Source organism: Callionymus lyra, chromosome 13 (genome assembly GCF_982586985.1).
Source record: "Callionymus lyra chromosome 13, fCalLyr1.hap1.1, whole genome shotgun sequence".
NCBI classification, from domain to species: Eukaryota; Metazoa; Chordata; class Actinopteri; order Syngnathiformes; family Callionymidae; genus Callionymus; species Callionymus lyra.
In genome coordinates, this window is record NC_141830.1 from 3,136,467 (window position 1) to 3,163,602 (window position 27,136).

At 42.5% G+C, this 27,136-nt stretch overlaps 1 protein-coding gene across 4 annotated transcripts in view; it reads left to right on the plus strand.

Moving 5' to 3' along the window:
• Positions 1–27,136, plus strand: part of sash1a (SAM and SH3 domain containing 1a) — a 277,273-nt gene that overhangs the window by 245,670 nt on the left and 4,467 nt on the right. For 2 of the 4 annotated variants that reach the window (XM_087805052.1, XM_087805054.1), the window contains exons 5-18: positions 293–333; positions 457–546; positions 616–728; positions 1,672–1,767; positions 6,488–6,623; positions 7,105–8,063; positions 13,094–13,162; positions 13,254–13,397; positions 16,115–16,247; positions 16,313–16,482; positions 16,564–16,773; positions 20,427–20,577; positions 22,114–22,242; positions 25,870–26,825. In XM_087805052.1, coding sequence (XP_087661178.1) covers positions 293–333; positions 457–546; positions 616–728; positions 1,672–1,767; positions 6,488–6,623; positions 7,105–8,063; positions 13,094–13,162; positions 13,254–13,397; positions 16,115–16,247; positions 16,313–16,482; positions 16,564–16,773; positions 20,427–20,577; positions 22,114–22,242; positions 25,870–26,825 — 3,397 coding nt within the window. The remainder of the gene's footprint in view (positions 1–292; positions 334–456; positions 547–615; positions 729–1,671; positions 1,768–6,487; positions 6,624–7,104; positions 8,064–13,093; positions 13,163–13,253; positions 13,398–16,114; positions 16,248–16,312; positions 16,483–16,563; positions 16,774–20,426; positions 20,578–22,113; positions 22,243–25,869; positions 26,826–27,136) is intronic. The other 2 variants (XM_087805055.1, XM_087805053.1) reach the window with 2 other exon arrangements.

A 27,136-nucleotide genomic window follows, 5' to 3' on the forward strand; every position in this document is an offset into this window, starting at 1 on the left:
TGACACCAGAGTTGATACTAGTTGATGTTTAATGACACCAGAGAAGTTTGACATCAGTTGATCTTTAAGAACAGAGTCTTGTGCTTCTCTTAGTGACACTGTTTATTTTATTGTTTGTTTTTTTGATTGTTTAAGTGCTTTGTGACCCTGGTCTAGAAATACTAATTACTTACTTACTTGCTACTGACCTCCAGTGGACAATGAGGAGAACTACACATCCAATCGTTTTGTTGAATGTTGCTGTTTAACAAGTGAAACCAAACTGACTCTTCTTATCTTCTTTTCTCTCTAGAATGCCTCTGCACAAGTCGAACTCTGAAGATGGATCTGGAGGTAAAACCTTTCCAGATGTTCCTCATACTGTGGATTGACTTGCGTAACATTTTTCAAAGACGAACGTGGAGTTTTAAGTGGATTCTATGGTCCAGCATCTCATCTCAGCCTCTCTCCTCGCAGGGAAGTGGGACAACAAGAAGAAGAACAAGTCCTTCTGGCAGAACTTCCGCAAGTCCCCGCACAAACCGGTCCTGAGGCAACCGTCCAAAGGTGGTGGAGGTTCTTGGTGTGGGCCGTCCGCGACGCTCCTCTGGGGTTCTAACCACCTCTGGTTTCCAGGAGAGGACATCGGGTTCGTGGCCAGCGAGATCACCATGAGCGACGAGGAGAGGATCCAGCTGATGATGATGGTGAAGGAGAAGATGATCACAGTGGAGGAGGCTCTGGCGCGGGTAGGAAACCATCGCCGACCTTGGACCTGGTCCTGGTCCTGGTCCTGGTCTTGACCTTCTCTGTCAAACCTTTTCTCACCAAGACTGCAGCTTCACTAAAAGGACTCACTCTTACTAACCCTGCTTCCTCACCACGCACACACACACACACACACACACACACACACACACACACACACGTGGCCTTGAGGCTGATTTTTTTTTTTCTGGGGAATTTCTGGTGTGACTTCATTTTCTCAAGAGCGCAGGATTGAGACACTTTCGACTCAACACTGCCCTCTGTCGACGGTGTGACGTTAATGCATCGAGGTTTGACGCTTGAACGGGTGGATTTTGTGCTTTTGATCGATCGAACTCCAGTCTCTGATCCGCTACTTACTTCTTCGTCGCAATAATCAATGACAATTTGACGGAGGAACGGCTGCAGTAACACTTTATAAGAGGAGTTTGATCTTTAATAGAAACTGTTGGAGTCCTTAACAGCTTTAAAGTAAATGAATATATTATGAGTTATCTAGAGTAGAGTCCTCTGACCTTTGACCTGATTCTTTATCCATGATTCTACTTCTAAAGATCATTTGTTCATATTGTTTTTGCTTCTTATTGAATGAAACTGAATCCATTTTTTAACTCTTTCGAATAAAAGTGATGCGTTCAATGTCATGACCCACATAGGTCGCGGTGACCCTTGACCTTTTGTCCCATCCCTTCAGATAGCGAAGTATAAAATAATATTTAAAAGTATATCTTCCTCTTAAAAAGTGTTGCCGTCTCCGGGTTTCAGTCGTTCGTTGACCTTGAAGTGTGACCTCACGGCGTGGGAATCGATTGTTGGTGTTTGAACGACCGGGGGTCGGTGCGGCGCCGAGAGGGCGTGACCTCCGCCCCTGTCGCTCCGCCCCCCCCCCCCCCCCCTCTCTCTAAACTCTTCTTCTCCATGTAGCTGAAGGAGTATGAGCGAAGCAAACAGTCCAGCAGTGCCGACACTGGCGAGTGGGCTGACGGATCCTCGCCCACTCTAAACCAGTCCTCCTGCAACGTGAGTACACCCCCCCCCCGACCCCCGACCCTCGTCCGATCCTCCGCCGCTCACCTCGGGCCGTTGAAGGACGGTTGTTGTTGTTGTTGTTTACATTCATCGTGTTTGGTTCGGTTCGACATCGTTGTCTCTGTCGTGATCCTGGATTCCTTCCTTCCATTTTTCCAGAACAACCACCTCCTCACTCCATGTTTGTACGTTCAAGTGGAGACACTAAGGAACCCAATAGTAGTTTCTTCGAGAGGTCACTGTCTCGGCTCCGAGGGGGAGCTCGATTTCTCCACCACAGCAGCAGTTCGAGCCTCGTCAAATGCTCTTTCTGTACACGTTTTATTCTCTCCGACAAGTAACCCATCGTTCTTGTTGACGCTGACAATAGGTCAAGGTCAAGTCATATTTGTGACGTATAAAAAAAGGATTGAAATGACCGCACAGTGCTAGAAAAACCAGAAAGATAAGGAGGGGAAGTTTTTCTGGAACCCCTGTGTTGTTCTCAGTGTTCTCTTGACCTTTAAAGTATATATTTGTTTTGATTGTTTAAAAATGACTCCTCTGTGATCTGTTGGCACAAAGTAGGTTCTGTGGAACGGCACCTTAATATTACGTGAGGAATCATCTTGTATTGAGTTACATTTCGAAGGTAAATGGGTGTTTTAGAAAGTAACTACCGTATTTTCCGGACTATAAGTCGCAGTTTTTGTTCATAGTTTGTCCGCGACTTATACTCTGGAGCGACTTATGAGTGAAATGATTACCACATTATTAGCGGTATATCATTTCACATGTTATTCTCACACTAAACCACAAGAGGGCGCTCTAGGCCTCCACGTAGAAGAGGAAGCGTCGCATCTCTCGTTGTCTCGTCCAGAAGTATGCTGACGACACTGCCATATGTTGGATGCAGCTGAACACCTCAAAGACCAAGGAGCTGGTCTTGGACTTCGGGAGGTCCAGGACAAAGCCACGTCCAGTGTCCATCAGAGGCGACGAGGTGGAGATAGTGGACAACTATAAGTACCTCGGTGTGTGGCTGGACAGTAAACTGGACTGGTCCTGCAATACAGACCATGTATATAAGAAGGTTCAGAGTAGACTGTACTTTCTGAGGAGGCTTCGATCATTTAACATCTGCAGGAAGCTCCTCTGCATGTTCTACCAGTCTGTGGTGGCCAGTGTTCTATGCTGTGGTGTGTTGGGGTGGAAATGTGTCCAAGAGGAGTGTCAACAGGTTGGACAGGTTGATCAGGAGGGCTGGCTCTGTGGTTGGAATGAAGCTGGACTCACTGGTGACAGTTGCTGAGAGGAGATCATTGAACAAACTACTGTCCATCATGGATGATGACAGTCATCCTCTGAACACTGTCATCAGTGAGCAGAGAAGCAGATGAAGCACGAATGCTCCTACCCAGGTGCAACACTAATAGACTCAGGGACTCATTCATCCCTCGGGCTATTAAACTGTACAATTCTGAGTTCGGGGGCAGGAGTGGAGTGAAAGTATCTGGATGTTCTGTTCTATGTTAGTCTTTGTATCCTTTGTTTTTGTTGTTTTTCTTTGACCTATGTTCTTTATCTTTATCTTTAGACTTAGATTGTGTCATCTTGTTCTTTGTCTTTATGATTGTGTCATCTTGTTCTTTGTCTTTGTGATTGTGTTCATCATGTAACGTAACGTACAATTATTCTGTTGTTGCTTCTAGTTTTATTTTAAATTGTCTTTCAAGATCACATGTCTTGTTCTTGGTGTTGGATTTTATCAAATCAATTTCCCCCCAAAAATGCGACTTATACTCCTTACTACTTACTTATATTTATTATGCAATTTATGGCTGGAGCGACTTGTACTCCGGAGATACTTATAGTCCGGAAAATACGGTAAAATTGAATTAATTTAAGGTCCTGATGATTCCGTCTGGACTTCCTTCATCCACCTGTCGATCTTCTGGCTGTAGACACTGATGTCATAAACCACTGAAGCTCAATTGTTCGCCGGTTGTCACAGCTCGTGCCAGGAAAAAAAAGATTTAGACGTTTCTTTTTAGCCCGAGGGTCTAAACAATTGACCCAGGTTCTATAATTAGCCAGTGTTTGGGCTCCTCCGGGGGCCCCTAATGGTGTCGAACAGTGCCCTCTTTAATGAAGGAGAATTAGGTCGTTTCCTGGCGTACAGTAGCAGTCGACTGTGCGCCCGGACGTCATCCGTGGACGCCGGCTAACGTACGGCAGGCGTGTTGATCGGAGCCGACATTCCAAGAGCGATGTTGGGGCCACGCCGGGGTCGGGGGGGGGGGGGCTCAAACGAGGGGATTGTTCTCCAACACACAGTAGGACGTTGTTTTGGAAAAGGATGGTTTCAGTCGGACTCGGTAACTTTGTGACGGGGAAAGAATCCGGACGACGGAAATAAGTCGGTGCTTGAGTAGAAATGAAGGGGTCACACTTCATCGAAAACAGTTTAAAGTTCACCTGATGGGAAAACTCTCTTGACTTATTCACATCTTCAAAATGCAGTAGTTCATTCATCATGATCCGTTTTGAAGTTATTACTTCATAAAGTTCTCGCCAAACGAGAACACGGTTTAAATTATACATTCTGACATCACTCTGGTGCAGGTAAGTAAGTAAGTAAGTAATATATATTTATATAGCGCTTTTCGAGACCAGGGTCACAAAGCGCTTTAACAATCAAAACAATACTCAAAACAGTACATACTTCAAAGATCAAGATAATACTGAGAACAACACAGGAGTTCCAGAAATTCAAGGATTTCTAGCAAACAATTGACTAAGCTGTTCAGCCTCTGGGGCTCAGTTGGGTCAAAAGAGCAGTAGAGCTGGATGTCATCAGCAAAAATGTGATAAGAAACATCTGGAAATCTCTGAATGATTTTACCGAGGGGAATCAAGTACAGCAAAAACAATAAAGGACCCAGAACAGAACCTTGAGGGACTCCACACAACAGATCTGCCAGGTGTCCTCCCCTAGAAGCCTTAAATCAGTTAAGAACCTACATGTTAATAAACTTAATAAATATTAATGTAAACATGGTGAGAGTTACTTCTGCCTTTAGGTGTTTTTGTAACGTGTACATTAAGCAGCAAACCTTAGTTTTATTATTCGTTTTTAATGTACAAAACGGGAGTTTCAGGGGTGAGTTTGAAATGTACGTGAGTCCTTGAATGCAACTTGTGTTTTTGTGACCAATCAGAGCAGAGTGGGCGTGGTTTCTTGGACGAGACTTCTTCTCAGCCAAAACAGGGCATTTTAAGTGGGCGGGGCTTAAGCGTATTTTCTAATGTAAATATCTTTATTAAATGAGAGTTTTGTGCAAAAAGAAACTGATGAGTATAATAGAGTATAATAGAGTATAATATAATATAATAGAGTATACTAGAGTATAATATAATAGAGTATAATAGAGTATAATAGAATATAATAGCGTGTACTAGAGTATAATACAGTATAATAGAGTATACTAGAGTATACTAGAGTATAATAGAGTATAATAGAATATAATAGAGTATAATAGAGTATACTAGAATATAATAGAGTATAATAGAATATAATAGAGTATACTAGAGTATACTAGAGTATAATAGAGTATAATAGAATATAATAGAGTATAATAGAATATAATAGAGTATACTAGAGTATAATAGAATATAATAGAGTATAATAGAGTATAATAGAATATAATAGTGTACTAGAGTATAATACAGTATAATAGAGTATACTAGAGTATACTAGAGTATACTAGAGTATAATAGAGTATAATAGAGTATACTAGAGTATAATAGAATATACTAGAGTATACTAGAGTATAATAGAATATAATAGAATATAATAGAGTATAATAGAGGTCCTAGAACCATTTAAGACACACTTAAATCAGCACATTAAGTTCCCTTTAACGAACGTGTGCGTGTGTGTGTGTGTGTGTGCGTGCGTGCGTGAAGACGAGTGTCACTGTGATGCGTCTCAGACGCAGCGCTCGGGTTCTTTCACTCTGCCCTCCGGCCCCGGCCGACTGGGACAAGTCGTGAAGTGGGCTGATGTTTGTCGACGGTTTATGAAGTGTCGGCCATGTTGTCGTCGTCGTCGGCGAGTCGTGTGGTCGGAACCGGTGATTCTGTTGGACAAGAACCCGAGTCAGTGCTGCGTGTCTTCGACAAACAAGAAGTGTGAGTTTGTGTACTTGTGTGTGTACATCACAACACACGTGTTGCACCACGACATAATCGTGTGCGACACTACTTTGGGTTCCACTAGTCAAGAGTCGGTGTCCTCATTTCTAAATGCTCTCTGAGAGAGCGCCCCCTACCGAGCTCTGAACATGAATAATGACCCATTATTTGTTTATTCTATTGTGTACAAAACAACAACGTGTCTTACTAAGGGGAACCTCTTAAACACTTTCCTAAAAAACTGCCAAAAACTTCTTCCAAGTTTCAACTTCCATCTGTTTCAACTCTGGAGAAGATCAAAACGGCGTCTGACGCTGACAATGGGATCAGTGTCCGACCATCTCCCTCAATAGACTCCACTGTCACGCCATTTAAAAATACATGTTGTTGTGTTTTCATTCTGTCCCATGATGCAATGCGCTGCCTTCCCATCTCCGCACCTCACCCGACTAACTCGACCGTCGATTGTGCTGTCGCTGAAACGAACGCTAAGGGTTCTGGTCGACCTCATGGTTTTTGATCTGTGTCTCTTCAGTCCAGGGAGCAGTCGGACGACGAGCAGTCCGAGGACGCCGTGAAGTTCAAGAGGCTGCACAAGCTGGTCAACTCCACGCGGCGGGTCAAGAAGAAGCTCATCAAGGTGGAGGAAGGAAGGAAGCACGGCTCTGAAGGTCGGTCGGCAGCTGGTCGCGACTCTATTGTCTGATGTGTGAACGATTCATTTTTGTCTCGCAACCTCTGTTGCGCCAACATGTTATTATTTGTAAGTAGAAAAAGAAAAAAGCTCTGAGTCTCTGGGCATCTTGGTTCACCTTTACTGACGGTTCCAACAGACCAGTGAACTCCCATGATGCCTTTCTTCACACTGATCTATTTGGTCACGGCTGATAGGTCGCTACTACGACTGTAATTCAATTCTACGACTGTGTTGACAAAAGTGATTGTCAGTTGTGATTGGTTGGCTGGGCGGCAAAGTATTATGGGAGGCGTTCAGGTCACAGAGGATTGTTGAGTTTGTAGGTTTAAATGACAAAGAAAAAAAAGTAGTCAGTACTTCGAGGCTATAGTGTTTTAGCAAGTGAGCGTCATTAGCAGTAACTCCTGTATCGACTGGATTTGTTCAGCGACTGACTGGTGCTGTTTCTTCCTCAGACTTCCTGAATCTGGACTCTCTGCCGGTCTGTGATGACAACTCTGCGCTGTACACGGGGGTCCTCAAGAAGCCCCTGCTGCCCCAGGAGGCGTCTCTTCCATCGCTCGCCCACGACCAGCTCTCGGCAGACGGAGACACGGACAGCCTGACCACGTCCCCCTCGTCCAGCAGCCTGGACACCTGGTCCGGACACAAGCTGGTCAAAACCTTTAGCAAGTCTTCCAGCAACCACGGCCTGATCCGGCCCCCCAGGAGAACCCCGGTGGGCCACGCGGGCACGACCTCCGGCGTTGGCGGCAGCGGGTCTTCCTTCTCCGAGCTGGACGGCTGTGGCCTGGACGACGAGGGGAAGCTGTCCCGGTCCACGACTGATGGCGAGATGCGGAAGGCTCTGGGCTCCATCTCTCATGGGGTAAGTACCAACGAGGCCCTGTACGCCTACTACGGCCTCACTAAACCACGGCCCAAACCCACGGCCCAGTCGCGCCTGTTGGTCTCCCTGGATGGGGATCCACCAGGGACCCCAAAACATCAGCCCGCCAAGTGGCACCACGGGAGCTGGACTCACAGGAAACCAGATCCCAACTACGCTTACTCCACCAAACACCTCCTGTACCAGCGCTCGCGCAAGACGGCCGCCGCCCCCGTCCCCGCCACGCCCTCCTCGCCCGCTCGCGGCGAGGTGGCTAAGTCGAAAGGGTTTTGCGGGGGAGGGAGCTGGGCGTTCCCTTCTCGCAAGCTGCGGGGTCGGACGGCGGTCAGCGAGCTGAACATCACCTACGTGGTGGAGCGGAGTCTTTACGGTCACCTGAACTGGGCCCAGCTGGTGCGCCCGGTCACGCTCAGCCGCGCCGAGCGCCGCTGTCTGCTGGAGGAGGACCGCGAGGTGGACAGGAAGTGGGCGGCCAGTGTGGACCGCTGCACCAAGCGCGTGCTCTTGCGCATCCAGCAGAAGTCTGTGAGTTTAGACCCCGAGGTTTAAACCAGCCGCCTCGTCCGAGCTGGACCTGGAGTCCCACAAAGCTGCAGAATCTTTAGACGGAGAGAACATGAGTTCAGTTCGTCAACTTTAATCCTCGATTTCAAATGGATGGATTGGATGAAAGACCATCATGGCCTTAGAAGATCTTTTTAAAAGTCATAGTCAGGAGATCACAAGATAAAATGAACTTATTATGGGATGTGTGCCAGTTAAATGTCAGATTAGGGCTGAACGATTTGGGGGGAAAACATGTAATCAGATGTTTCAACATTTTGAATTTGTGCAATTACTAACAATCTGGCGATATATATAACGATAGATGCTACATGAACAAGTATATATGTGTAGTGTTGTCAAGTACTTGACTCTGGTGTTGTGATAGTGTAGTAACAAGTATATATTTGTAGCATTGTCCAGTACTTGACTCTGGTGTTGTGATAGTGTAGTAACAAGTACATATGTGTAGTGTTGTCCAGTACTTGACTCTGGTGTTGTGATAGTGTAGTAACAAGTATATATGTGTAGTATTGTCCAGTACTTGAGTCTGGTGTTGTGATAGTGTAGTAACAAGTATATGTGTGTAGTGTTGTCAAGTATTTGACTCTGATGTTGTGATAGTGTAGTAACAAGTGTATATGTGTAGTATTGTCCAGTACTTGACTCTGGTGTTGTGATAGTGTAGTAACAAGTATATATGTGTAGTATTGTGGAGTACTTGACTCTGGTGTTGTGATAGTGTAGTAACAAGTATATATGTGTAGTATTGTGGAGTACTTGACTCTGGTGTTGTGATAGTGTAGTAACAAGTTTATATGTGTAGTATTGTCCAGTACTTGACTCTGGTGTTGTGATAGTGTAGTAACAAGTATATATGTGTAGTATTGTCCAGTACTTGACTCTGGTGTTGTGATAATGTAGTAACAAGTATATATGTGTAGTATTGTCCAGTACTTGACTCTGGTGTTGTGATAGTGTAGTAACAAGTATATATGTGTAGTATTGTCCAGTACTTGACTCTGGTGTTATGATAGTGTAGTAACAAGTATATATGTGTAGTATTGTCCAGTACTTGACTCTGGTGTTGTGATAGTGTAGTAACAAGTATATATTTGTAGCATTGTCCAGTACTTGACTCTGGTGTTGTGATAGTGTAGTAACACGTATATATGTGTAGTATTGTCCAGTACTTGACTCTGGTGTTGTGATAGTGTAGTAACAAGTATATATGTGTAGCATTGTCCAGTACTTGACTCTGGTGTTGTGATAGTGTAGTAACAAGTATATATGTGTAGTATTGTCCAGTACTTGACTCTGGTGTTGTGATAGTGTAGTAACAAGTATATATGTGTAGTATTGTCCAGTACTTGACTCTGGTGTTGTGATAGTGTAGTAACAAGTATATATTTGTAGCATTGTCCAGTACTTGACTCTGGTGTTGTGATAGTGTAGTAACAAGTATATATGTGTAGTATTGTCCAGTACTTGACTCTGGTGTTGTGATAGTGTAGTAACAAGTATATGTGTGTAGTGTTGTCCAGTACTTGACTCTGGTGTTGTGATAGTGTAGTAACAAGTATATGTGTGTAGTGTTGTCAAGTACTTGACTCTGATGTTGTGATAGTGTAGTAACAAGTATATATGTGTAGTATTGTCCAGTACTTGACTCTGGTGTTGTGATAGTTTAGTAACAAGTATATATGTGTAGTATTGTCCAGTACTTGACTCTGGTGTTGTGAGAGTGTAGTAACAAGTATATATGTGTAGTATTGTCCAGTACTTGACTCTGGTGTTGTGATAGTGTAGTAACAAGTATATATGTGTAGTATTGTCCAGTACTTGACTCTGGTGTTGTGATAGTGTAGTAACAAGTATATATTTTAGCATTGTCCAGTACTTGACTCTGGTGTTGTGATAGTGTAGTAACAAGTATATATGTGTAGTATTGTCCAGTACTTGACTCTGGTGTTGTGATAGTGTAGTAACAAGTATATATGTGTAGTATTGTCCAGTACTTGACTCTGGTGTTGTGATAGTGTAGTAACAAGTATATATGTGTAGTATTGTCCAGTACTTGACTCTGGTGTTGTGATAGTGTAGTAACAAGTATATGTGTGTAGTGTTGTCAAGTACTTGAATCTGATGTTGTGATAGTGTAGTAACAAGTATATATGTGCAGTATTGTCCAGTACTTGACTCTGGTGTTGTGATAGTGTAGTAACAAGTATATATGTGTAGTATTGTCCAGTACTTGACTCTGGTGTTGTGATAGTGTAGTAACAAGTATATATGTGTAGTATTGTCCAGTACTTGACTCTGGTGTTGTGATAGTGTAGTAACAAGTATATATGTGTAGTATTGTCCAGTACTTGACTCTGGTGTATTGATAGTGTAGTAACAAGTATATGTGTGTAGTGTTGTCAAGTACTTGACTCTGATGTTGTGATAGTGTAGTAACAAGTATATATGTGTAGTATTGTCCAGTACTTGACTCTGGTGTTGTGATACTGTAATAACAAGTATATATGTGTAGTATTGTCCAGTACTTGACTCTGGTGTTGTAGTATTTACAGACCACATGACTCTTGACGAAGTCGTAACTACTTTCATTTGTTTTCAAACCAAAATATGTCCAAACATCAGCTTTAAAAGCTGCTGGACTCACTGCATCCTCTCGTCCTCAGTCATCGCCGGGACTTGTTTCTTTAACTGCGGAGGACATAGCGACTGCTGCCATCTAGTGGCTGGAAGTTAAATTCCAACATCAATTTGAAAATAGGGATGTTATTTTAAAAATAAGTATCTATCTTACTTTACACACACTTTATTATTATAGAAATAACTATGGTACAAACTAAAATATGATCGAAAAGTGCCGTAAAACAAACATATAGCCATATATCTGTACGGAGCTTCGTCTCTGTCCGCTCTTGTTTCTGCTGCCATCTACTGTACATACGTGGAAGTGTGTTTAAGGTGGTGGTCGATGGACTAGAATCAAATCGTTCAGCCCTAAGTGAAGGAAGAGTCTAGTGTCAGGATCACGGGGCGTTAGCATGTTTAGCTAGCCAGGGTCAGGTGATCCTGCAGCTTTGCTGGGACCAGCGTGGTCGCTCTCATCCGAAACTTTATTTCTGTTGTGGCTTTTTGTGCTCGAAGAGCTCGTGCTCCTCCAACCTTTTTTTTTTTGAAAACAGTTTGGTAGAATTTTTCTTTACCCGCCTTCTAGTCTTCGTTCTCCATGGGTGCATGACCATTCCACCGTCCATCACCATCCACTGCGACTCTTCTTTTTTTTTTTTTGGATGTTTTGCTGCTTCTCTGGGAAGGTTGGGATGGGAACCCGTCGCCGCTGCTCTGAAGCTCTGGACCACGAGACCGAACCAATGTCACATCTGTGGTCATCAGTCGTTGCGAGAGTGTCGGCCATTTTGTTTCCCCTCATGTTTCCCCGTCAGTCTGATGGCGTCGCAGTCAAAGGTCACTCCCTCGTCTCACGTGGATTTAATTGTTGCTCGAGAGAATAAAGTATTTCACATATTTGAAGTAACTATCACTGCATCATAAGCATGTATAACGTAAAAACAATACACGTATACTATATACTGTACATACATGTGTTGATGAAGCTTCATGAAACAGTGTCATTATCTTCAGAGTCCACTAGATGGTAGTGATGTGTCGATGAAGCTTCATGAAACAGTGTCATTATCTTCAGAGTCCACTAGATGGTAGTGATGTGTTGATGAAGCTTCATGAAACAGTGTCATTATCTTCAGAGTCCACTAGATGGTAGTGATGTGTCGATGAAGCTTCGTGAAACAGTGTCATTATCTTCTGAGTCCACTAGATGGTAGTGATGTGTTGATGAAGCTTCATGAAACAGTGTCATTATCTCCAGAGTCCACTAGATGGTAGTGATGTGTTGATGAAGCTTCATGAAACAGTGTTATTATCTTCAGAGTCCACTAGATGGTAGTGATGTGTTGATGAAGCTTCATGAAACAGTGTCATTATCTTCAGAGTCCACTAGATGGTAGTGATGTGTTGATGAAGCTTCATGAAACAGTGTCATTATCTCCAGAGTCCACTAGATGGTAGTGATGTGTCGATGAAGCTTCATGAAACAGTGTCATTATCTTCAGAGTCCACTAGATGGTAGTGATGTGTTGATGAAGCTTCATGAAACAGTGTCATTATCTTCAGAGTCCACTAGATGGTAGTGATGTGTTGATGAAGCTTCATGAAACAGTGTCATTATCTTCAGAGTCCACTAGATGGTAGTGATGTGTTGATGAAGCTTCATGAAACAGTGTCATTATCTTCAGAGTCCACTAGATGGTAGTGATGTGTCGATGAAGCTTCATGAAACAGTGTCATTATCTTCAGAGTCCACTAGATGGTAGTGATGTGTTGATGAAGCTTCATGAAACAGTGTCATTATCTCCAGAGTCCACTAGATGGTAGTGATGTGTCGATGAAGCTTCATGAAACGGTGTCATTATCTTCAGAGTCCACTAGATGGTAGTGATGTGTCGATGAAGCTTCATGAAACAGTGTCATTATCTTCAGAGTCCACTAGATGGTAGTGATGTGTCGATGAAGCTACATGAAACAGTGTCATTATCTTCAGAGTCCACTAGATGGCGTCTCTGCACTATTTGTTATGAACAACCGTTCTAATGAAACATCATTTTTAAAGTGATGGCGCCACCTACTGACCTCTGAACAACATGACACGGTTTCATGAAGCTTCACCAACACGTCACTGCTGCCAACATCTCGCGTCTCTGCAGGATCCCATAAAGTCTCAAACTCAAAGCGTACAATCCCGATGTGTTCCTCATTTTGGTTTATACATTTGTGTGTCGTGTGACATCGAGCTCGTCCACCATCAACATCACATGAGCTTCTGCCGTGTCTTGCCAGCATGAGTCACTCCATCCCTTCCGAGGGTCTGGACGGGGGAACCAGCAGGACTCGTGTCTCATCCCGTTTGTCGTCCACAGAGAACCTGCAGCTTCGGCGGCTTCGACCTGTCCAACCGATCCCTGCACGTGCTCCACGCCGGCGCCGACGTGAGTGACCCCGGGTGACCCCGAGTGACCCCGAGTGACCCCCCCGTCTCCGCCGCCTCTGAACCTCCTTCTTCTTCTTCTTCTGCTGCAGAGTAAAGAGCAGGAGGCCATCTACAGGGAGGTGGTCAAGTCCCCGGCCACGTCCCGGATCTCCCTGGGCAAGAAGGTCAAGTCGGTGAAGGAGACGATGAGGAAGCGAATGTCCAAGAAGTACAGCAGCTCCTTGTCCGAGCAGGTCAGCAACACATCCGCGCTGCCATCTAGTGGAGAAAATGTGTCACTGCTGGGAAAAAAATAGCATGTTTCCCATCACATTTAATTAATTAATCAGGATCAATTTCAGTTTAATTCTCTTCTAAATTATAGATTATTAATTAATTGACAAACTTTACAAAACAATCCAAGAACGAACCATAAACTCTCATCATTATTACAATTTGATTACTTCAGTCAAAGAAAAAGTTACTTCAGTCAAAGAAAAAGTTACTTCAGTCAAAGAAAAAGTTACTTCAGTCAAAGAAAAAGTTACTTCAGTCAAAGAAAGAGTTACTTCAATCAAAGAAAGAGTTACTTCAGTCAAAGAAAGAGTTACTTCAGTCAAAGAAAAAGTTACTTCAGTCAAAGAAAAAGTTACTTCAGTCAAAGAAAGAGTTACTTCAGTCAAAGAAAGAGTTACTTCAATCAAAGAAAGAGTTACTTCAGTCAAAGAAAAAGTTACTTCAGTCAAAGAAAGAGTTACTTCAGTCAAAGAAAGATTTACTTCAATCAAAGAAAAAGTTACTTCAGTCAAAGAAAGAGTTACTTCCGTCAAAGAAAGAGTTACTGCAATCAAAGAAAAAGTTACTTCAGTCAAAGAAAAAGTTACTTCAGTCAAAGAAAGAGTTACTTCACTCAAAGAAAGAGTTACTTCAGTCAAAGAAAGAGTTACTTCAGTCAAAGAAAGAGTTACTTCACTCAAAGAAAGAGTTACTTCAATCAAAGAAAGATTTACTTCAATCAAAGAAAAAGTTACTTCAATCAAAGAAAAAGTTACTTCAATCAAAGAAAAAGTTACTTCAATCAAAGAAAGATTTACTTCAATCAAAGAAAAAGTTACTTCAATCAAAGAAAGAGTTACTTCAATCAAAGAAAAAGTTACTTCAATCAAAGAAAAAGTTACTTCAATCAAAGAAAAAGTTACTTCAATCAAAGAAAGTTACTTCAATCAGAGGAAGATTTACTTCAATCAAAGAAAAAGTTACTTCAGTCAAAGAAAAAGTTACTTCAATCAAAGAAAAAGTTACTTCAATCAAAGAAAAAGATACTTCAGTCAAAGAAAAAGTTACTTCAATCAAAGAAAGAGTTACTTCAATCAAAGAAAAAGTTACTTCAATCAAAGAAAAAGTTACTTCAATCAAAGAAAAAGTTACTTCATTAAAAGAAAAAGTTACTTCAATCAAAGAAAAAGTTACTTCAATCAAAGAAAAGTTACTTCAATCAAAGAAAGATTTACTTCAATCAAAGAAAAGTTACTTCAATCAAAGAAAGATTTACTTCAATCAAAGAAAAGTTACTTCAATCAAAGAAAGATTTACTTCAATCAAAGAAAAGTTACTTCAATCAAAGAAAAAGTTACTTCAATCAAAGAAAAAGTTACTTCAATCAAAGATAAAGTTACTTCAATCAAAAAAAGAGTTACTTCAATCAAAGAAAAAGTTACTTCAATCAAAGAAAAGTTACTTCAATCAAAGAAAAAGTTACTTCAATCAAAGAAAAGTTACTTCAATCAAAGAAAAAGTTACTTCAATCAAAGAAAAAGTTACTTCAATCAAAGAAAAGTTACTTCAATCAAAGAAAAGTTACTTCAATCAAAGAAAAGTTACTTCAATCAAAGAAAGATTTACTTCAATCAAAGAAAAAGTTACTTCAATCAAAGAAAAAGTTACTTCAATCAAAGAAAAGTTACTCCAATCAAAGAAAAAGTTACTTCAGTCAAAGAAAGATTTACTTCAATCAAAGAAAAAGTTACTTCAATCAAAGAAAAGTTACTTCAATCAAAGAAAAGTTACTTCAATCAAAGAAAAGTTACTTCAATCAAAGAAAGAGTTACTTCAATCAAAGAAAAGTTACATCAATCAAAGAAAAGTTACTTCAATCAAAGAAAAAGTTACTTCAATCAAAGAAAAGTTACTTCAATCAAAGAAAGATTTACTTCAATCAAAGAAAAAGTTACTTCAATCAAAGAAAAAGTTACTTCAATCAAAGAAAAGTTACTTCAATCAAAGAAAAGTTACTTCAATCAAAGAAAGATTTACTTCAATCAAAGAAAAAGTTACTTCAATCAAAGAAAAGTTACTTCAGTCAAAGAAAAGTTACTTCAATCAAAGAAAAAGTTACTTCAATCAAAGAAAAAGTTACTTCAATCAAAGAAAAAGTTACTTCAGTCAAAGAAAGAGTTACTTCAATCAAAGAAAAAGTTACTTCAGTCAAAGAAAAAGTTACTTCAATCAAAGAAAGATTTACTCCAATCAAAGAAAGATTTACTTCAGTCAAAGAAAAAGATACTTCAATCAAAGAAAGAGTTACTTCAATCAAAGGAAGATTTACTTCAATCAAAGAAAGATTTACTTCAATCAAAGAAAAAGTTACTTCAATCAAAGAAAAGTTACTTCAATCATAGAAAAGTTACTTCAATCAAAGATACAGTTACTTCAATCAAAGGAAGATTTACTTCGATCAAAGAAAAAGTTACTTCAATCAAAGAAAAAGATACTTCAGTCAAAGAAAAAGATACTTCAGTCAAAGAAAAAGTTACTTCAATCAAAGAAAAAGTTACTTCAATCAAAGAAAAGAACGACTTATATTTATTAACTACAATCTCTGACACACTTTACAAAACAATCCAAGAACGAACCATAAACTCTCATCATTATAACAACTGTCCGTCAAAAACATTTGCATTTTGTTCTCCAGTCCAGTCCAGATGCAGTGCCTGGTTCTCCTCAGTCGCCTCAACCCGACACCGACTCCCTAGAGAAGCCCAAACTCAAGGCGGGCGGATCCGTGGAAAGTCTTCGGAGTTCTCTGAGCGGACAGAGTTCCATGAGTGAGTGTTTTCACGGCAGTTCAAATACCGAACCGGTTCTGACCCGTTTGCTCCCCCGTGTGCAGGCGGCCAGACGGTCAGCACCACCGACTCCTCGGCCAGCAACAGGGAGAGCGTCAAGTCCGAGGACGGCGACGACGAGGAGCTGCCGTACCGAGGACCCTTCTGCGGACGAGCCCGGGTCCACACCGACTTCACCCCGAGTCCCTACGACACGGACTCGCTCAAGCTGAAGGTGGGTGCGATGGCAGACGCCCGCCGCTAGAGGGCGGCGTTTCCCCCCGCAGGGGTCTTGAGGTGTTGATTCGATCTGCAGCGCGGCGACGTCATCGACATCATCAGCAAGCCCCCCATGGGCACCTGGATGGGGCTCCTGAACAACAAGGTGGGGACCTTCAAGTTCATCTACGTGGACGTGCTGAGCGAGGAGGAGGAGAAACCCAAGAGGCCCGTGAGGAGGAGGAGGAAGGGGCGACCCCCCAAACCCTCGTCCGTGGAGGATCTGCTGGAGCGCATCAACCTGAAGGTGAGTCACATCACGTCATGAAGGAGGTGGAAGGTTGTTGCGAAGCGAAAGTTGGTAGTTTTTTGAGAGTCGGATCAGTTTTAAACGTCAAGTTACTTCAGTCAAAGAAAAAGTTACTTCAGTCAAAGAAAAAGTTACTTCAGTCAAAGAAAAGTTACTTCAGTCAAAGAAAAAGATACTTCAGTCAAAGAAAAAGATACTTCAGTCAAAGAAAGATTTACTTCAATCAAAGAAAAGTTACTTCAATCAAAGAAAAAATTACTTCTGCTGGAGCGCATCAACCTGAAGGTGAGTCACACCACGTCATGAAGGAGGTGGAAGGTTGTTGCGAAGCGAAAGTTGGTACTTTTTTGAGAGTCGGATCAGTTTTAAACGTCAAGTTACTTCAGTCAAAGAAAAAGATACTTCAGTCAAAGGAAAAGTTACTTCAGTCAAAGAAAAAGATACTTCAGTCAAAGAAAAAGATACTTCAGTCAAAGAAAAAGATACTTCAGTCAAAGAAAAAGATACTTCAGTCAAAGAAAGAGTTACTTCAGTCAAAGAAAAAGTTACTTCAGTCAAAGAAAAAGTTACTTCAGTCAAAGAAAAAGTTACTTCAGTCAAAGAAAAAGATACTTCAGTCAAAGAAAAAGATACTTCAGTCAAAGAAAAAGATACTTCAGTCAAAGAAAAAGTTACTTCAGTCAAAGAAAAAGATACTTCAGTCAAAGAAAAAGATACTTCAGTCAAAGACAAAGTTACTTCAGTCAAAGAAAAAGTTACTTCAATCAAAGAAAAAGTTACTTCAGTCAAAGAAAAAGATACTTCAGTCAAAGAAAAAGTTACTTCAGTCAAAGAAAAAGTTACTTCAGTCAAAGAAAAAGATACTTCAGTCAAAGAAAAAGTTACTTCAGTCAAAGAAAAAGATACTTCAGTCAAAGAAAAAGATACTTCAATCAAATCAAAGAAAAAGTTACTTCAGTCAAAGAAAAAGTTACTTCAGTCAAAGAAAAAGTTACTTCAGTCAAAGAAAAAGATACTTCAGTCAAAGAAAAAGTTACTTCAGTCAAAGAAAAAGTTACTTCAATCAAAGAAAAAGTTACTTCAGTCAAAGAAAAAGTTACTTCAGTCAAAGAAAAAGATACTTCAGTCAAAGAAAAAGTTACTTCAGTGAAAGAAAAAGTTACTTCAGTCAAAGAAAAAGATACTTCAGTCAAAGAAAAAGATACTTCAGTCAAAGAAAAAGTTACTTCAGTCAAAGAAAGAGTTACTTCAATCTAAGAAAAAGATACTTCAGTCAAAGAAAAAGATACTTCAGTCAAAGAAAAAGTTACTTCAGTCAAAGAAAAAGATACTTCAGTCAAAGAAAAAGTTACTTCAGTCAAAGAAAAAGTTACTTCAGTCAAAGAAAAAGTTACTTCAGTCAAAGAAAAAGATACTTAATTCAAAGAAAAGTTACATCAATCAAAGAAAAAGTTACTTCAGTCAAAGAAAAAGTTACTTCAATCAAAGAAAAAGATACTTAATTCAAAGAAAAGTTACTTCAATCAAAGAAAAAGATACTTCAGTCAAAGAAAAAGTTACTTCAGTCAAAGAAAAAGTAACTTCAGTCAAAGAAAAAGATACTTCAGTCAAAGAAAAAGTTACTTGAGTCAAAGAAAAGTTACTTGAGTCAAAGAAAAAGATACTTCAGTCAAAGAAAAAGATACTTCAGTCAAAGAAAAAGATACTTCAGTCAAAGACAAAGTTACTTTAGTCAAAGACAAAGTTACTTCAGTCAAAGAAAAAGATACTTCAGTCAAAGAAAAAGATACTTCAGTCAAAGAAAAAGATACTTCAGTCAAAGAAAAAGTTACTTCAGTCAAAGAAAAAGATACTTCAGTCAAAGAAAAAGTTACTTCAGTCAAAGAAAAAGATACTTCAGTCAAAGAAAAAGATACTTCAGTCAAAGAAAGAGTTACTTCAGTCAAAGAAAGAGTTACTTCAGTCAAAGAAAAAGTTACTTCAGTCAAAGAAAAAGATACTTCAGTCAAAGAAAAAGATACTTCAGTCAAAGAAAAAGATACTTCAGTCAAAGAAAAGTAACTTCAGTCAAAGAAAAAGATACTTCAGTCAAAGAAAAAGATACTTCAGTCAAAGAAAGAGTTACTTCAGTCAAAGAAAAAGATACTTCAGTCAAAGAAAAAGTTACTTCAATCAAAGAAAGAGTTACTTCAGTCAAAGAAAGAGTTACTTCAGTCAAAGAAAAAGATACTTCAGTCAAAGAAAAAGTTACTTCAGTCTAAGAAAAAGATACTTCAGTCAAAGAAAAAGTTACTTCAGTCAAAGACAAAGATACTTCAGTCAAAGAAAAAGATACTTCAGTCAAAGAAAGAGTTACTTCAGTCAAAGAAAAAGTTACTTCAGTCAAAGAAAAAGATACTTCAGTCTAAGAAAAAGATACTTCCGTCAAAGAAAAAGTTACTTCAGTCAAAGAAAAAGATACTTCAGTCAAAGAAAAAGATACTTCAGTCAAAGAAAAAGTTACTTCAGTCAAAGAAAGATTTACTTCAATCAAAGAAAAAGTTACTTCAGTCAAAGAAAAAGTTACTTCAATCTAAGAAAAAGTTACTTCAGTCAAAGAAAAAGATACTTCAATCAAAGAAAAAGTTACTTCAGTCAAAGAAAAAGTTACTTCAACCAAAGAAAAAGTTACTTCAATCAAAGAAAAAGTTACTTCAGTCAAAGAAAAAGATACTTCAATCAAAGAAAAAGTTACTTCAGTCAAAGAAAAAGTTACTTCAGTCAAAGAAAAAGATACTTCAGTCAAAGACAAAGTTACTTCAGTCAAAGAAAAAGATACTTCAGTCAAAGAAAAAGTTACTTCGGTCAAAGAAAAAGATACTTCAGTCAAAGAAAAAAATACTTCAATCAAAGAAAAAGTTACTTCAGTCAAAGAAAAAGATTCTTCAGTCAAAGAAAAAGATACTTCAGTCAAAGAAAAAGTTACTTCAGTCAAAGAAAAAGTTACTTCAATCAAAGAAAAAGTTACTTCAGTCAAAGAAAAAGTTACTTCAGTCAAAGAAAAAGATACTTCAGTCAAAGAAAAAGATACTTCAGTCAAAGACAAAGATACTTCAGTCAAAGAAAAAGTTAATTCAATCAAAGAAAAAGTTACTTAATTCAAAGAAAAGATACTTCAATCAAAGAAAAGTTACTTCAATCAAAGAAAAAGTTACTTAATTCAAAGAAAAGTTACTTCAATCAAAGAAAAGTTACTTCAATCAAAGAAAAAGTTATTTCAATCAAAAAAAAGTTATTTAAATCAAAAAATATTTTTTAATGTTATTTCGATCAAACAAATAATAATAAAAAAAGGGACTTCAATCCAAAAAAAAAAATCGAATTTCTTTTTTTGAACCTCAATCAAAGAAAACGGTTTGAAAATGTGCTTTTTTAACAAATTATTATCTTCTTGATGAAATAATAAAGAAATAAATCCACCTTCATAGTCTTGAGCATCACAAGAGATCTGTGGTCAGCAGCTCCGGGACCATAAAATAACTCTTTCTTAGAGGAGCTCAGTCGTCCAGGAGAGACTCAGACTAGAACCTCTGCTGCTCAAAGGCTGGGGCAGAGACTGGAGACCTTTCCAGGGTGTCCTCTGATCACGCCACATGAGTTTGCGTCCGCAGGAGCACATGCCCACCTTCCTGTTCAACGGCTACGAGGACCTGGACACCTTCAAGCTGCTGGAGGAGGAGGACCTGGACGAGCTGAACATCCGGGACCCTCAGCATCGAGCCGTGCTGCTGACGGCGGTGGAGCTGCTGCAGGAGTACGACAGTGAGTGACGACCTTTAACCCTACGAGGGCGTCGGAGCTGCAGGGGGCGCCGACGTTTAAAGATATTTACGACACGTGTCACAGAAGCTTCGACCGTTGTTTAAGATGACGAGGATTTATGAACGCAGTTGCGCTATTTAACCACTACGATCAAAAACTGTTTCTAAAATATGTTATACAAAACTATATGGTACTAGCTTGTCTGGTACTAGCGCGCCTGGAACTAGCGCGTCTGGTACTAGCGCGTCTGGAACTAGCGCGCCTGGAACTAGCGCGCCTGGAACTAGCGCGTCTGGTACTAGCGTGTCTGGTACTAGCGCATCTGGTACTGGCGCCTCTGGTATTAGCGCGTCTGGTACGAGCGCGTCTGGTACTAGCGCGTCTGGTACTAGCCCGTCTGGTATTAGCGTGTCTGGTATTGGCGTGTCTGGTACTAGCGCATCTATGTACTAGCGTGTCTGGTACTAGCACCTCTGGTACTAGCTTGTCTAGTACTAGCGTATCTGGTACTAGCACCTCTGGTACTAGCGCCTCTGGTATTAGCGTGTCTGGTATTAGCGTGTCTGGTACTAGCTTGTCTGGAACTAGCGCGTCTGGAACTAGCGCGTCTGGAACTAGCGCGTCTGGTACTAGTGTATCTGGTACTAGCGCGTCTGGTACTGGCGCGTCTGGTACTGGCGCGTCTGGTACTAGCTTGTCTAGTACTAGCGTATCTGGTACTAGCTTGTCTGGAACTAGCGCGTCTGGTCCTAGCGCGTCTGGTACTAGCGTGTCTGGTACTAGCGCGTCTGGTACTAGCGCGTCTGGTACTAGCGTATCTGGTACTAGCGCGTCTGGTACTGGCGCGTCTGGTACTGGCGCGTCTGGTACTAGCGCGTCTGGTACTGGCGCGTCTGGTACTAGCGCGTCTGGTACTGGCGCGTCTGGTACTGGCGCGTCTGGTACTAGCGTATCTGGTACTAGCGCGTCTGGTACTGGCGCGTCTGTTACTGGCGCGTCTGGTACTAGCTTGTCTAGTACTAGCGTATCTGGTACTAGCTTGTCTGGAACTAGCGCGTCTGGTACCAGCTTGTCTGGAACTAGCGCGTCTGGAACTAGCGCGTCTGGAACTAGCGCGTCTGGTACTAGCGCGTCTGGTACTAGCGCGTCTATATTGCGCTATTTAACCACTAGAGGGTCACGTCTCCGTTCAAACAATTAAAAACTGTTTCTAAAATATGTTATATAAAACTATATAACGGTTTCATGAAGCTTCACCAACACACCTGAAAACAATTTCTAGTTTTTGTACCAGACGCTCAAGACTCATTGGGAAATTACAGGAGTCTCGTGGAATAACGAAGCAACACAATTTATTATATCGTCAGTGCTGTCGGTTCAGTCACATGATCAAAACAAACACGCCTCATTGGTCGACAGCCGCTGTACTCAGAGAAGGTAGAGAAAAGTTGTGTCGTTGAGTTTTCTAAACCGTTACGATCCGTGTGACAGTAACTGTTGGATCTTCATCTCTGGATGTGTCTCCTGTGGTTCCAGGCAGCAGCGACCCCGAGCGCGGTGGACTGTCGGGCTCTCAGGAGAAGCTGATCTCAGAAGGTCGCGGGGTCGTGGGGGACTCGCCTCGAGACTCCGGATGCTACGAGAGCAACGAGAACCTGGAGAACGGTAATGGCGGCTTCCCCTGATCCTCCTCCTCTGGACCCGGTCTAGACCTCCCGTCTCTGGTCCTCATGACTCCTCATCCCTTCTTTACTCCCGTCTTCTTTCCTGCCTCGCTCTGATCTCCAGCCGTCGACTACCAGACGTACCCAAGAGAAGCTTTAGTCGAGAAGCTTCGTCTGCCTTGAACTCACTCCAGGAGAACTGTTTTCAGGAGAACTTGTTGCTCAGTCAGACTTAATGTTACACCTGATGATCCGGAGGTTGTAGAACTTGCAGAGAAATATTTCTGGTACTAGCGCGTCTGGTACTAGCTTGTCTGGTACTAGCACGTCTGGTACTAGCGCGTCTGGTACTAGCGCGTCTGGTACTAGCGCGTCTGGTACTAGCTTGTCTGGTACTAGCGCGTCTGGTGCTAGCTTGTCTGGTACTAGCGTGTCTGGTACTAGAAAATCTGGTACTAGCAAATCTGGTACTAGCGCGTCTGGTACTAGAGCGCCTGGTACAGGCTTGTCTGGTACTAGCGCGTCTGGTACTAGAGCGCCTGGTACAGGCTTGTCTGGTACTAGCACGTCTGGTACTAGAGCGCCTGGTACTAGTGTGTCTGGTACTAGCGTGTCTGGTCCTAGCTTGTCTGGTCCTAGCTTGTCTGGTACTAGCGTATCTGGTACTAGCGTGTCTGGTACTAGCTTGTCTGGTACTAGCGTATCTGGTACTAGCGCGTCTGGTACTAGTGTGTCTGGTACTAGCGCGTCTGGTACTAGCGCGTCTGGTACTAGCGCGTCTGGTACTAGCGCGCCTGGTACTAGCGTGTCTGGTACTAGCGTGTCTGGTACTAGCGCGTCTGGTACTGACATGTCTGATACTAGCGCGTCTGATACTAGCGCGTCTGGTACTAGCGCGTCTGGTACTAGCGCGTCTGGTACTAGCGCGTCTGGTACTAGCTTGTCTAGTACTAACGCGTCTTATACTAGCTTATCTGATACTACTGTGTCTGGTACTAGTGTGTCTGGTACTAGCGTGTCTGGTACTAGCGCGTCTGGTACTAGCGCGTCTGGTACTAACGCGCCTGGTACTAGTGTATCTGGTACTAGCGCGTCTGGTACTAGCGTGTCTGCTACTGGCGCGTCTGGTACTGACATGTCTGGTACTAGCGCGTCTGGTACTAGTGTATCTGGTACTAGCTTGTCTGGTACTAGCGCATCTGGTACTAGTGTGTCTGGTACTAGCGTGTCTGCTACTGGCGCGTCTGGTACTGACATGTCTGGTACTAGCGCGTCTGGTACTAGTGTATCTGGTACTAGCTTGTCTGGTACTAGCGCGTCTGGTACTAGTGTATCTGGTACTGGCGCGTCTGGTACTGGCGCGTCTGGTAGTGGCGCGTCTGGTACTGGCGCGTCTGGTACTAGCTTGTCTAGTACTAGCGTATCTGGTACTAGCGCGTCTGGTACTAGCGCGTCTGGTACTAGCTTGTCTAGTACTAGTGTATCTGGTACTAGCGCGTCTGGTACTGACATGTCTGATACTAGCGTGTCTGGTACTAGCCCGTCTGGTACTAGCGCGTATTATGTTAGAATATAAGATTATATCAGTTTATATTAAGTACTTACAGTACTTCCCAAACTACAAGCCAAACATTTCACATTTTAAAGCTCACATGTTTCCTCACAAGAATTCCAGAAAGATCTTTTCTCGCTAAAACAAAGACTTTTTTATTGCAACAATATTTTATTCCCTTTCTTTGCTTCAGACTGTTTTCATTCATTTTTTATCCCTTGTTCTTCCAAATGTTCCATAAGCCACTGCTCTGTTCAAACTTTCTTCTTCTGTGTGTCCTTCTGAGGTTTAAGTCGTGGAATAAAAGCCACTTCTTAAAACACACACTGCTTCCTTCTTGTTTTATTTACTGGTTTCTCTTTCATGTCTTCCTCATGTCGACCTGATGCTACATTTGTTCCACATTCTTCCAGTTTTCATTTCACCATCAGCCGCAAAACCACCAAGATGAAGGTTCACAACAAGACACTTAATGAAAAATATGAAGTAAAATGATGTGACGTTATGAATATGACCTTAAAAATGTTAGCACTGTTAGCTACTAGCTTAACTATCACTTTTAGCTACAGCTAGCACTGTTTGCCACTAGCTAAACTAGCAGTGTTAGCAACAGCTAGCACTGTTAGCTATACTAGCACTGTAAGCCACTAGCTAAACTAGCAGTGTTAGCAACAGCTAGCACTGTTAGCTATACTAGCACTGTAAGCCAATAGCTAAACTAGCACTGTTAGCTACAGCTAGCACTGTTAGCCACTAGCTTAACTAGCAGTGTTAGCAACAGCTAGCACTGTTAGCTATACTAGCACTGTAAGCCAATAGCTAAACTATCAGTGTTAGCTACAGCTAGCACTGTTAGCCACTAGCTTAACTAGCACATTTAGCTACCGCTAGCACTGTTTGCCACTAGCTAAACTAGCAGTGTTAGCAACAGCTAGCACTGTTAGCTATACTAGCACTGTAAGCCAATAGCTAAACTAGCAGTATTAGCAACAGCTAGCACTGTTAGCTATACTAGCACTGTAAGCCAATAGCTAAACTATCAGTGTTAGCTACAGCTAGCACTGTTAGCCACTAGCTTAACTAGCACATTTAGCTACCGCTAGCACTGTTTGCCACTAGCTAAACTAGCAGTGTTAGCAACAGCTAGCACTGTTAGCTATACTAGCACTGTAAGCCAATAGCTAAACTAGCAGTATTAGCAACAGCTAGCACTGTTAGCCACTAGCTAAACTAGCAGTGTTAGCAACGGCTAGCACTGTTAGCCACTAGCTAAACCAGCAGTGTTAGCAACAGCTAGCACTTTTAGCTATACTAGCACTGTAAGCCAATAGCTAAACTAGTACTGTTAGCTACAGCTAGCACTGTTAGCCACTAGCTAAGCTAGCAAGTATAGCAACATTCAGCTTAAATTTTATTTTCCATCAGCCCTGATTAAAAGGCAGTGACTTTATAAATAGGATCTTAAAAATGTTGTTATTATTATTATGTTATTATGAGTTAATTGAATAGAGACATAAATTCATTGCATTTAAAAACATTTTAACACATTTTAAGACGGAGGAGAAACAAATATTCACCAAAAGGTTCAAATTCATAATTTTTCAATATGTCTTAGAATAAGTTGTTCTACTTTGAGTCTCTGCCGAACGACTGAGCTCCATATCTTAGCGACATCTTCTCCGGGTTTTAGTCGCGTTCCTCCGCCATCTTGTTGTCTCGTCCACAAAGCTAACGACCATAGATTTGAGTCAGAAAATGGACGGTAACGTAGAGCTCTGTCCTTTGGCTCAGCTCTTTCTTCAGCAAAATAAATGGACAAAATGTAAATAACTCGTCAGTATCCACTCAACGGCTCTAAATACAACTTGAAAAAACAAACAATTCAGAATCGTTTGACGTTCATTTTGCGCCTGATCCTCCGTCTCCACCTGATCTGTTCCCCAGCGCCGGTGAGTAGCTCCAGACTCGTGCTGGTCCAGTACAGTGGTGTTAGCATGTTGCTAGTTAGCACGACGTGAAACTCTTCGACCTGAACCTCTTCGACCTGAACTGAGTTCTTTGTTCTTGTCGTTCCAGGTAAGAACAAGAACGCGTGTCGCTCCGGTCGCTCCTCGGCTGGTCTTCAGTCTCCGGACTTCCCGACGCTGCCCTTGACCTTCTCCAGCGAGAGCGTGCAGGGGGACGGCAAGACCTCGGACTCAAAGTTCCCCAAGAAACTCCTCAGCAAAGCGTCCCTGAAGGGTTTCCACCGGCTCCGGAATTCCCGGAGACATTCTCGGCTCCGGAGCTGCCGCAGCTGCGAGGACCTGGAGGATCCGGACCTGGAGGATCCGGACCCCGGCGTGTCCGGGAGACGCTCGCACTCTCTCGGGGACGTCTGCCCGGAGCAGGTCCTGAACGTGGAAGCTGCCAAAGAGGGACCCGAGTCTAGAAGTACCAGTCCAGCTAAGGGTCCGAACGGACCCCCGAAAGTGAGCCCCAGATCCAGAGGGGACAGACCCCCAGTTCCCCATCAGCTGCCTCTGCGCCCCCCGTGTCCCACCGCACACCCCGAGCCCTGCAGCCCCCCTGAGTACGCTGGGATCCGAGCGACCCGGACTCACTCCAAAAAACCACCGGTTCCTCCTCCGGTCCCCGCCAAGAAGTCCAAAGACCGACTGGCCAACGGTCTTCGCCACGCCCCCCTGTCCCTGCCCTCCTCGCCCTCCCCCACTCTCTCGCCCACCCACTCCCTCACCCGCTCGCATCCCAGCAGCCCCGTCACCCGTTACTACGGCAGCCCCGGCGCCCCGGCTCTTCCTCCCAAGACCCCCAGCACTCCCAGCAGCCCCTGCACCACCTCGTCCGCCTCGTCCGTGGGCGAGGACTCGGGCGCCGCCCCCCCGCCCCCCTGGCTCTCGGACCTGGGGGGCAAAGTGTCGGCGTCCAGGAAACTGTCTCACGCCAAGATGTGTCCGGACCTGCTGACCCTGCTGGAGCAACGTCTGGAGGCCGAGAGCATCGACCTGACCGGGGAACCCTACTCTGACAAGGTGAGCCCACGACCCTGACCTTTGACCCGGGGTCAGTCCGACACCTCAAGGTCATTTCGTTCGTGACTTCGGTATTCTATGAAACCTCGTGAGGAACATTTAAGCTGAAAGGTAAACATGCTAGCTTAGCATGAAAAAAGCATGATTGTGCGTGTGAGTGTGCGTGCGAGTTTGTGCGTGTGTGTGTGTGCGTGCGACTTTGTGCGTGTGTGTGCTTGTTTGTGTGCGTGTCTGTCTGCGTGTCTGTGTGCGTGTGTGTGCTTGTTTGTGTCTGTGTGCGTGTGTGTGTGCTTGTTTGTGTCTGTGTGCGT